General features: G+C 37.9%; 1 protein-coding gene across 1 annotated transcript; it reads right to left on the bottom strand.

Annotated features, from left to right (window-relative positions):
* On the bottom strand, positions 1 to 1,661 carry LOC122049937 (nematode resistance protein-like HSPRO2). The gene has a single exon (XM_042611087.1). It carries the CDS (start codon positions 1,582 to 1,584, stop codon positions 202 to 204), a length of 1,383 nt encoding a protein of 460 aa, XP_042467021.1. The 5' UTR covers positions 1,585 to 1,661; the 3' UTR covers positions 1 to 201.
* Positions 1,662 to 11,978: the final 10,317 nt, after the last annotated feature.

Genomic DNA, 11,978 nt, shown 5'->3' with positions numbered 1-11,978 from the left:
TTTTAGAAGGAAAAAACTTGTTATACTCCAATTAAATATAATGACATTAAAACTCGTTATACTCCCATTTACAAAAACACGCATCACGTAGACTAAATAATGATATTAAATACATTCAATAAAAAATAAAAATAAAAAATATATATATTTTTTAATCTTTTCTAGTTTCATTTTAGTTTGGATCTAAACTTAGGTCGTCTTCTACCAGTTTGCCTTGGTCGCTCCGAGGTCGCTTCGCTGCCAGTACTCCCCCAAGAAGGTCTTCGCGGCGTCCAAGCTCGGGTAGTAAGGCGGCTCGAGGAACATCTGCGTGAGCGAATCCAGTGCCTCTGCCGGAACGTACGCCGCTCGGTTTCCGCTGACCTCCAGGCTCCCCATCACCGCCGCCGCCACCTGCCTGTACGCGAAGAAGAATCGCTTCGATGCTGCCTCCACCGCCTGCATCGCCTGCAGCAGTTCAACCTTCCCCATCTCGTCCCCTTCCCCACGCCGCCGGCTGTGGAAAAGCAGCATCGCCGCGTTCTGCACCCGCGGGCCACCGTTGGGATCCGCCTCCACGCCCAGGATCCGCGGCACGCTCCGCCGAAGTTCCTTGCACGCGCCCGTCACGTGAATCAGCGTCTCCGATAGGAAGCAGATCGACTCCCCGCCGCCAGAGGCGGCCTTGATCCCTAGCTGGCTCTTGATCCGGAGGAAATCATCGGGATCCATCAGAAAATGGAGGTCCCCCACTTCCGAGAGCAGCTTCCATACGCGCTCGATGAGCCAGCAGTCGCCCGCCGCGGCCGCCCACTCCTCTGATTCGATCCTCTGTTCCACGCGGGCGACGAGCTCCCGGGCGGCGCTTAGCCAGGACTCAAGGATCTGATGGATCGTGCACAACACCTGGTCTTCTTGGTGCGCCTTGGAGCACCGCTTGAGGGCGTGGAGGTCGAACGGCCGGACGACGAGGTCGTACTCGAGGGCGGGCTTCCCGGCGAGGTTGGGCTCGCCGAGTCCCAAAGTGAAGGCGCACCGTTGCATCTGGCTCTCGATCTGGAACAGGATCTTGGCGGCCGCGTCCTCCGACTTCTCCCACGCCGCCAGCCGCGGCAGCAGGCTCGCCTCGCTTGTGCGCGCGACCACGCTCGCCGCCGCGCCGGGGACCTTCCACACCTCCTGCGAACTGTATCCCCGAGACAGAACCCCCGCGCACGAGCTGAGATCCGCGATGGGAGCGCCGGCACCGCCCTCCTCCTCGCAGAGCGCTGCGATGAGCTCGATCTCCCGGGAGGCGATCGACTCGAGCCGGCGTTTCCACTCGCGGTGGTTGGCGTACGGCCGAGTGTCGGAAAGGGAGATGGAAACGAACCGGAAGGTGATCTCCAAGCCCTGGAGAGCCGGCTTCAGAACCGGCTCGTTGCGCCACTGGGGGAATTTCCTGGACCCGGCAAGCTTGGCGAGCTCCGGCAGGCGGATATATCGCTGATAGGCGGCTGTGGCAAAGGCATCGCACTCGGGTTGGGGAGCGGAGGAGGACGTCGAGGGGAACGAATTCTGATCCGATGCCGCTGGAGATCTCGCGGATATCTTCGACGCCGCCATATCAATAATCCTCGGTATTTCAGAAGATGGTGGCGGAGACAGGTCGCAGATGGAAGACTACCTATTCGACGAAATGCTGGTAAGAAATCAATATAACTGGATATACATATATATACACACGCAACACAGGCAAGGGATAAAGATTAAAAATAAATAAATAATAATAATAATAAATAATGGCGGTAGGAACGAGCCACGAAATGGAACTCCATAAAAATAATTTTTAAAAAAATCCAAAGAGCAGAATGATAGAGATAAACATTGAGAGAGCCTATCCAAACATTAAAACAATTCCATTTTTTAAAATTACGCATGCTCATGTCTTTATCTTTCCCTCTATTGGCTAAAACAGGTGGGGCCTCGGTGAAATGCATAATCCGAGTAGGAAATCCATTTCTTCAAATTACGCACTGCTAATTCTACTGGATATCCACTGGATGATCTGGATTCCTGGTAAGACCGCATTATATCCCAACAAGTCCTCTTTATTTATTGCTCATTCTACTCTACTGTTAGTTTAAAACCATGTCCCTGTTATGATCTACGTATGCTTATCTATGTCTATTGGCACCACGACCTAACTAGGTTGATGTTTCATCACGGTACGACAGGCGTTAGGCGGTCGAAAACTTGAGGTGGGCATTACGTCGAGCAGCTGAGTCGCGCTTCTTCCATCAAAGGAAAATAAAAAAATAAAAATTGGATGTTAGGCGGAAAGAAACTATCCGCCGGGGATAAGAACAAGAGACGACCCTCTTCCTCAATCCAAGTCAAAAAATTCGAGAGATGTTGACCGAGTGTAGGTGGAGTTTGGTTTCTAAAGTCGGACCGCCGACTGTTCGATGAATTGACTCAGTCAGCGCGTGCGCCCGTAGGGCCAAGGCCGCGCGTCGAGGCAGCGCAGAGGGCGAGGTGGGCTGAAGGCAAACGGGAGAAACAAACGGCCATCGTTGAACTTTGAAGGAAGACCGACGTGTTAAATCCTTGCTGCTATCTTTGCTTTGTGCATACAAAATAGAGGTCAGTCGTGTTCGGTTAGATTAAATCCATTAAGCTGAATGGAAAAAAGTGTGATGCATTAGATTTTGAGGATAAGGACGCAAGGTTGGGGGAATAAGTCGTCACGCACCTAATTTCTATCTAATTTCTCGTCGGTTGGGAGTTACCCGCACGACAGTCGATCGAATCGCATGTGTTCTGTGGACTTTGGAGGGAAAATAAAAAATGAGGAATTAATTATATTTTTATTGGGGAAAAAAGAGAGTGGTTGATAGGTGATTGTTGGACCAATTAGGAGAATTCATCCAACTGTTTGATAACTTGTGTGTGGAATCAATTGAATCCAATTGGTTGGTCGATTGATTAGACAACATATCATCCGAAATCTATCCAGTTGGGAAACCGGAGACATCTTCAGCAGCACGCCATGAGATGGAGACAGATAGTTACTGCAACATGCTGTTTGGGATTAGTTTGAATAAAGTATTTATTAGGCACAGATGTAATTTAAATGTTCGATGATTCTAAATTATTTAGGATGAGCGATAACATTTTTCACTTAAAATAACTACTGCTAGCAAAGTTGGTACTTAAGAAGGCTTGCCATATCCGTTTGTACTCATAACCCACATGAGCTGTCCATTTTGATTCACCTTTAAATCAATTGATAAAATTTTAATCTGAACCCATCTAAATTAACGGTCTCTCTGAAAAATTTAAAATAGTTTACCCATCAATAATGTAATATGTGATAAGAAGGATTTAATGTAATACTAAGATTTTTTTTAATCAAAGTGATCATTTAAAGATCTTTCTAGATTTTATTATTTTAAATTATATAATAAAATTAAATTTGGTATCACATTAATTAGACCTGATCCCGGGCCGGGTCGAGCTTGGGCTCAGGCTTGAGCCCGACCCGGGTCAATGGGCTAGTTGCACATTGACCCAGATCACTGGGGTGAACTGGAATCGGCCTGATCGAACTGGCGGACCATTGATTTTGCCCATCGATTTTTTCTTAAATCGTTGGGCATTGGTTCTGCCGATTAACTAACGGTTTATAACCGTTGAGGGGGTGGTGGGGGTATTTTTTTTAACGGTTAAAATTATTTAACCACTTTTTGATCAATGACTATGATTTAGTGTTCGTTACTATCCAAACTCTATAAATAGGAAGTTCATTTTATCATTTTCACACATCTTCTCTACTTTCATTTTTAATTTCGCATTATCTACACGTTTTTTACTTCAATCTTCATTTTTACGCACTTTCGTTTTAAATTTTCAACTACAATGGAAGAAAGTCGTAGAGGTTCATCATCTCGATCTTGGAGGGAAAAGAAAATAGTGAATCCGTAGGAGACCTCCAACATTCAATCCACCGTGATGAGACCGAGCACCTTTCGATTACAACATCCGAAACATAAGAAAGTACCAATACAATTACTTCTAAAGTTCGGAAAATTTTTCCTCTAAAAGTTTTTATTTTCACTAAACATTTTGAGAAAGTCACTCTTCTATCAAGAGAATTGCGTAAAAAATGTAAGCACTACAATGTTTCCTATAAATTCTAAGTTGACAGTGGCTATGGATTGTTAAAATGACACATAGAAATGAAGCACTCAACGAAATATGGAATGAATCATTCTGAAATATAATTATATAGATTTTCTTCAACTAGCGGTAGTACTGATTTCAATTTATTTGTATATTTTGATAATAAATTAAGAGATCATTAATTAAATTTGTTTCCGTAGAATATCTTTCTTTTAGTTTTAGATCGAAATACACATTTGAAGATTTTTATAAAGAATCTTTTAATGCATGTGTTAAACGTGTTCCTAGGACTATACTTACTGGTACAATTAAAAATTTAATAAAATAAGGAAAAATAATAATTTAATTGATGAATTTAATAAATTAAATAATAACGTTTCTTTATGTTTTGATATTTGGAGTGAACATTGGCAAATATATTCGTATATGGGTGTGACTTGTCATTGGATCAATAACTCTTGAATCTCCAAAAAAGATTGTTAGCTTATAGAATTTTTAATAAATCACATACTGCTCATAACATTGCATAATTATTATATTTAATTTCAGAAAAATATGGATTAACTCACAAAATTTTTTCAATATCATTAGATAATGCTAGTTCCAATATCGCTTGTATAAATGAACTAAAATTTGTTTGTCAACCTGTTATTGGTGGTTTATTTTTTCATATTCATTGTATATATCATGTTTTAAATTTATATGTTCAAGATGGATTAAAAATTTTAGAAAATTATATTAAACCAATTAGAGCTATAATTTCTTATTTATGGTCGCATTCATTTATAATGAAATAATGAGGTAAGTTTTGTAAAACTAATGACATGAGATCTAAAAAATTTTCACATGATGTAAAACACATTGAAATTCAACATATTAATTATTACAAAATTCATTTCAATATAAAAAATTATTATGTTTATTTTTTGAACAAAATATTAATACTAATATATATTTATTTTCGCAGCAATGGAATATTTATAGTAATATTTGTGAAATTTTAAAGTATTTAATGATGCAACTGAACAACTTTTCGGTATTTATTATCCCACCGCTCATTTAATTTTAGAAAAAATTTCTAGTATAGTATTAGTTTTAAATAACATATTAATGATGAATTTTTATTTTATTTTTGCATATTATCTATGAAAACTAAATGAGAAAAATATTTTTATATTATTCCTAAAATTTATTTAATTGTATTTGTTTTAGATCCTAGATTTAAATTAGAAGTTTTATAAGACATGTTAACTTTATATTATAACGCTTTAATTTCAATTAAAGATTCTTCTTCTCGATCTAGTTAATATTATCTTTAATGTTAAATTTATTTATATAATTTTTATAATCAATATTATATAAAATATGAAGTACAATCTAATATTTTTAAAACATAAAATTAAACTTACAAAAGTACAACTTTTATTAAAAAAATGGACGAAACATCCACTAGAATCCTCAAGTTTCACATATAAATTTGAGAATTATTTTACGACTTCTTTTGATTTTAGTGAAGTAGATAGTGAAAATTTTGATATCCGGTGGTCCGAGAAATCTCAAAGCTTTCCCATCCTTTCCATGATCACCAAAGAAATTTTAGCTTGCCCAGTGTCAACTATTGTCGTGGAGCAGACGTTTAGTGCCGGTGGTAACATATTAGATGAACGATGATCGACTTTGTCTCCCGACTCATTGAAAGCTCAAGCATTACTCGATGATTGATCATAGACGAGAAAAGAATCCAAGGAATGCAACTTTCTGTTGATGAAGTTGAAGAATTTGATACCGAAGGAACCAATACAACTGGAACGAGAAATAGAAGTGAATAGCAACTTCACTTCCAAATATAAAAGGGTAAAAATGTAAAAGAATTACGCAGACTTTAATTTTCCTATACCCTAACAACTTAAATAAGTACAAGCCCCTTTTTTAAAATAATTTTTAATTTTTAAAAATTTTAATATAATAATCTTAAATCATGGCGAACCGTGAACCGGTGGCTTCGAACATGAATCATAATTGTCTTGAGCGGTTAAGGTTAAGTATAGACTTGTCAGGCACCGTCGAACGATGATTTCGAACCGTCAAATCATTGGTTCCGAACCATTAAACTGTCAGTTCTAAACCGTACTCAAGTCTAACTTTAATCTATAGTGAGTGTTACCACAAATACACATTTACATTAAAAAAATGAAAAGTGTTCATTTTGATTAAGGGTAAATTATTCTAAACTCCCTACATATAAACTCAACTTCCTTTTCAGTCCATATGTCTGAAAAAATTTATTCTCACTCCCTGTATGTAAACTTTTATTTGTTATAACTCCCTAATGTACATTGATTTATCTAATTGTCCTCATTTTTTAACAAAAAAAGTTCAAAATGAGGTATAATTCCTCCTAAATTTGTTGGATATTGGGGCCTAAATGGACCAATACGATTTTGAGGAGGAAAAATCGGAAGCCATCAATTGTTGAAAGTCGTAATTGACTTCAAAATTGAAATCTACGTTTCGCGTAGATAGATTTAGACTATTAATTTGCTCAAAACCGATTAAGGGTGAATGAGAAATTAATGTTCAAAGTCGGCCCAAAATAACATTGGTTATTCATTAAGGAAATGCAAGAGAGAATAGTCCCACATCGGAAATTTCCAATGTGCATTCCTTACTTATTAATGATGTTGAGTTATTGGAGTTAACTCAGAAAAGTACCAGGTACTCTCTGCTCAGGGGCGAGCAGGTGCTCGCACCTGTGAGCCCGCCACCCGCCACGTGCGCACGCCGTTGATCAACGTTGATCAAAGAAGTATGGTGGATCGCTTGTGATGCGATCTAGAGCGTTGGATCACAATGAGTCACGATCTGACGGCTTGGGATGAGACATGATCTGAAGCATCGGATCAATGGATCCAGATCCGATGGCTGATAGATCTGAGGGTCACAACTCTTAGATCTGATGGATGAGATTAAAGGGGCTATGTGAAGGGTTATAACTCTTCAGTCCGGACGGCCCAGATTAATCCACCCAAAGGTCACACCCCTCCCTAAAGCCTCTTCCTTCTGTATAAATAGAACCCTCCAGATTGGAATCAAATCACTCAACTTAATCTTCTCTTCCTCAAGTATTCACTCACTCATCTTGTGCATTCAAGAGTCCAAGAAGCCTACGAGAAGGTTCGCTGGTCTCGGAAGTCGGAGTGCTACGATTCCGAGACGATTGTCGTCGTTGTATCTTGGGAACGAATTGCAACAATCCGTTAAGCACCGTAGCGGAGCAATATCGTTTACGGAGATAGTGTCGAACACTAGCCTCGACGATCAGTTTGCATACTCCGGAATTTACCGGAACCAACATATAAACTCAACTTCCTTTTCAGTCCATATGTCTGAAAAAATTTATTCTCACTCCCTGTATGTAAACTTTTATTTGTTATAACTCCCTAATGTACATTGATTTATCTAATTGTCCTCATTTTTTAGCAAAAAAAGTTCAAAATGAGGTATAATTCCTCCTAAATTCAGTACATTTAAACTAAAATCTAGTATATTTTTTATCAAATTAAGCACGACTCTTTTTTCATATGACCAATGGATTGATATACTCAGTTCTAATTAAATGGTACTAAATTTAGGAGAAATTATATCATTATTTTTAGACCAAAATCTCTTGTTGTTTTTAATAAATATAAAAAAAATCTTAAATGAATTATAAAATTCCTCCTAAATTCAGTATCATTTCATTAGAATTGAATATATAAAAAGAATTATCCTTAATTTGATAGAAAATATACTATATTTTAATTTAAATATGCTGTATTTAGGAGAAATTATATCTCATTTTAAAATTTTTTATATAATTAAAAAAATACGGATAATTAAGTAAATTGAAACCACGGTTCCTTCGGGAGATTTTATGTTATATCTGTTCTTTCAATCATGAAAATCATTTATTTTTAGTACAACGGTCTGAAGTTGATCTTTTACCATTATAATAAATCTGATGCGATGATGATGAGGGATCCTATCTCGTTATTATTGTGGAGGTCAATAGAGGTCAAAGTTAAGATGATTAACGGACGGATGGTCTTGACCGGTCGGGCGTGGTGTATTTCGACCGTGGGTTAAGCACTGACCCACCGTCTCCGACACAGAGTAATCAAACCGACGCTCATAGGACGCGTAGAAGCCGACGGCGGATGACATGGACCAAGGACTTTCAATCAAGCGGCTCTCCCGCTCGGCGCGAGAGTGGGCTTTCGGCCGAATGGACACCCCGTTCGCCCCAGCAACGGACGACACTTGGGCAGGGACTTTCAGCCGAGTGGCTATCCCGCTCGGTGTGGCAGTAGACGCAAGGATATCAGAGTCCTGGTCGAGCGACCATTCCGCTCGGCCAAACAACATATACTGCGGGATGTCCTTCGACATCCTTTTGGGAGCTAGTACCGCTGACAGGCGGCATGGTCAGACAAAGGATCGTATGGCGGAAGCTTCCACTGTCACTTTAAAGATATACTCGATTCGTTAAGATATTATGTCAGAGACACTTTACTGACATGTCTTCAGGGAAAGCTTGGGATAGCGTGCACGCTTTAAGAAGCGTGCACACACGTTACAGGAGCCCTATATAAAGAGGGGTTCAGGCATCGACGGAGATATATTTTTCTCGCGATTTCTACTATTGTGCTACAGTTCTCTTTGCTTCTTCTTTTTTTTTTACCTCACCGGAGACTGATTTGAGTGTCAGAGGGTCATCGTCGGGGACTCCTTCCCTGACTCGACACTGACGTCGTTTGTGTTGCAGGCAGGAGCGAAGTCCATAAGAGGTCAACAAGAGCACCACGTCTCTAACATCCATCTCTTCAACTTTCAGATAAGATCAAAATCTATTATGCGGAGACAACTAAACCCTCAATCCTATAAAGGTCTTTCCAATGGAAAATATTTAGCAGAGATAATTTTTTAAATATGGTTCCTCTCAAATACCTTTATTAGTAGATATTCTTTGGGATGATTAGCTGGTATAAATTTATGTCAATAATTTTTTTCATGGAGCCCACCAAAAAAAGTGGACTATATATTTTTTTTTATTTAAAAAAAAAATAATTAAAACCACGCCGTTTGTGTTGTGTGGACTTTGGAGGGAAAATAAAAAATGAGAAATTAATTATATTTTTATCGGGGAAAAAAAAGACTGGTTGATAGGTGATTGCTGGACTAATTAGGACAATTCATCCAACCGTTTGATAACTTGTGTGTGGAATCAATTGTATCCAATTGGTTGGTCGATTGATTAGACAACATATCATCCGAAATCTATCCAGTTGGGAAACCGGAGACATCTTCGGCAGCACGCCTATGAGATGGAGACAGATAGTTACTGCAACATGCTGTTTGGGATTAGTTTGAGTACAGAATGTATTAGGGACAGATGTAATTTAAATGTTTGTATCTTGTCATGGTCGATGATACTAAATTATTTAGGATGATAAAATTTTTTACTTAAAACAACTACTGCTATTAAAGTTGGTACTTAAGTAAGGCTTGTCATTAGAGAATTATAATTCAATTTCGGACAAGTACAAATAACTAGTCCAGTTAGATGGACCTCGATAAGTACAAATAACTAGTCCAATTTATGATAGATTGTGAGTTAGATGGACCCCGATAAGTACAAATAACTAGTCCAATCTATGATAGATTGTGAGTAATAACTAGTCCAATCTATGATAGATTGTGAGTTAGATGGACCTTGATAAGTACAAATAACTAGTCCAATCTATGATAGATTGTGAGTTAGATGGACCGATCCATATAAATAATTTAAAATGTATATTAAAAAATTCTAAGATTCATTGGATTTGATCATTTTATAAATAAATATTTTTAAATTATTTCACATGTAGAATTTATACATGTTAACCAAAAGTCAAAAGTGAAATAACATAAAAAAAAAATTCATAATTTTCATAAAAAATACATATATTAATTTCATAATTCATAATCTCAAGAAAAAAAATTCCTTCTCAATTCAGAATCCAACTTGAGCCCACCGTAGGTCGATCTGTTTGTACTCATAATCCACCTGAGCTATCCATTTTGATTCACTTTAATCCGAACCCGTCTAAATTAATGGTCTCTCTGAGTGTGCCAAATTGTACTCTTAAATTTATCTGATAAATAAGGAATCCTATCCACCTCTAAAAATTTAAAATAGTTTACCCATGAATAATCTAATATGTGATACACATATTAGAAGGATTTAATGTATTACTAAGATTTCTTTAATCAAAGTGATCATTTAAAGATCTTTCTAGATTGTATTATTTTAAATTATATAATAAAATTAAATTTGGTATCACATTAATTAGACCTTACCACTACAAAAAATACCATTATTACCGACTGAATTTTCCGTCGGTATTCCGTCGGTATATGACATTACCGACGAAATACCGACGAAATTTATGATATCGGAAGTATTTTGGTCGGCATTCACTTTACCGACGGAAAAGTATATCCGTCGGTAATTACCGACGAAATTATATATTCAGTCGGTAATATACCGACTGACTTTCTTGCCCTTCGGTAAAAAATCAAACGGCGGTAAACGGAGTTTATCGACGGAATTACGGATTCCGTCGGCACACCCCGACGGAATCCGTAATTCCGTCGGCGAACACCGACGGAATCAAAGATTCCGTCGGTAAACCCCGACGGAAACAACTATTCCGTCGGTGTTTGCCGACGGAATCTTTGAATCCGTCGGTAATATATCGCAAAAAATCACTGTTCTTTTCGATAATATACCGACGGAATTATAGTTTCCGTCGGTAAAAAACTGGAAAAAATTTGAAATCCCGCCCCTGTTTTGCTAGTTTCCCATATACAAATTTAATACAAATATAAACCATCACAGGCGATGGTATCACAAACACAATCCACACAATATATTCACAACATACAACAACAAGATCACAATATAAATCAATCCACAATATCCAAAATACAACATATAACAAATATATAAACATAACTGAATGACAAATAGAAAATCTCCAAACTATAATAAAATCTAAGTATCAAGTTCTCACAATCAAAAGTATCTAAAAGTATACAAGTGAACGACAAATATAAAATATCCAAAATACATACCATGATACATCACTTATACATATATCCGAATATAATTCTGTAAAAGTCAAATACAATAGATTATGATTAGAATAAATCGATGCAAATGTAATATAAGTCAAACATTGTTATATATAACTAATTTTACTTGTAAAAAAAATACCTGGATTATATTTTGGATAACCAATAATAGTGGTGATGGTGAATGTATCAATATGAACTCCTGAAAAATGTAAAACACTTTAAGATAAACATCTAATAATATCCCAATACAATAAATATATTTGACTTAATGAATTTCTAAAAAAATCTTTAAAAAATCAAGTTATAGTTAAACATACCTCAACAAAATCTAATCATCAGCAGGGTCTGGGTCTGATGGGTCTGGGGTCTCCTCTGACTGGGGCTGCTGTGATGGGTCCCATCGTGCAATGATTGCTTGCATCTGGGCCAATGCCTGCTCCTGTGCAGCCCACTTCTGATCCATGGTAGTCATCTGAGTCTTTAAGTCTTGGTTTTCTTTTCTTAATGACTCCACCTCAGAAGAAGAAGAAGAGGAACTCGCACGGCCCCTAGGAGTCCTCAAGCAATCAAATACCACCTTGGCCTGGGAATCAAGGCCGTAGAGGGAGGAGTTCTTTGTCCTTCCACCCACAAAATCATAATAAATTTCATTTATTTCCTGGGTGGATAGATCCTGT

This window comes from Zingiber officinale, chromosome 1B, assembly GCF_018446385.1.
Source record: "Zingiber officinale cultivar Zhangliang chromosome 1B, Zo_v1.1, whole genome shotgun sequence".
NCBI lineage: Eukaryota > Viridiplantae > Streptophyta > Magnoliopsida > Zingiberales > Zingiberaceae > Zingiber > Zingiber officinale.
Note: the sequence above shows the minus strand (reverse complement) of the source record. Positions and strands in the feature narration are given on the sequence as shown.

Bases quoted from the DNA above. Each gene is read 5' to 3' on its own strand.
- LOC122049937 (XM_042611087.1), bottom strand. From the start codon at position 1,584: ATGGCGGCGTCGAAGATATCCGCGAGATCTCCAGCGGCATCGGATCAG.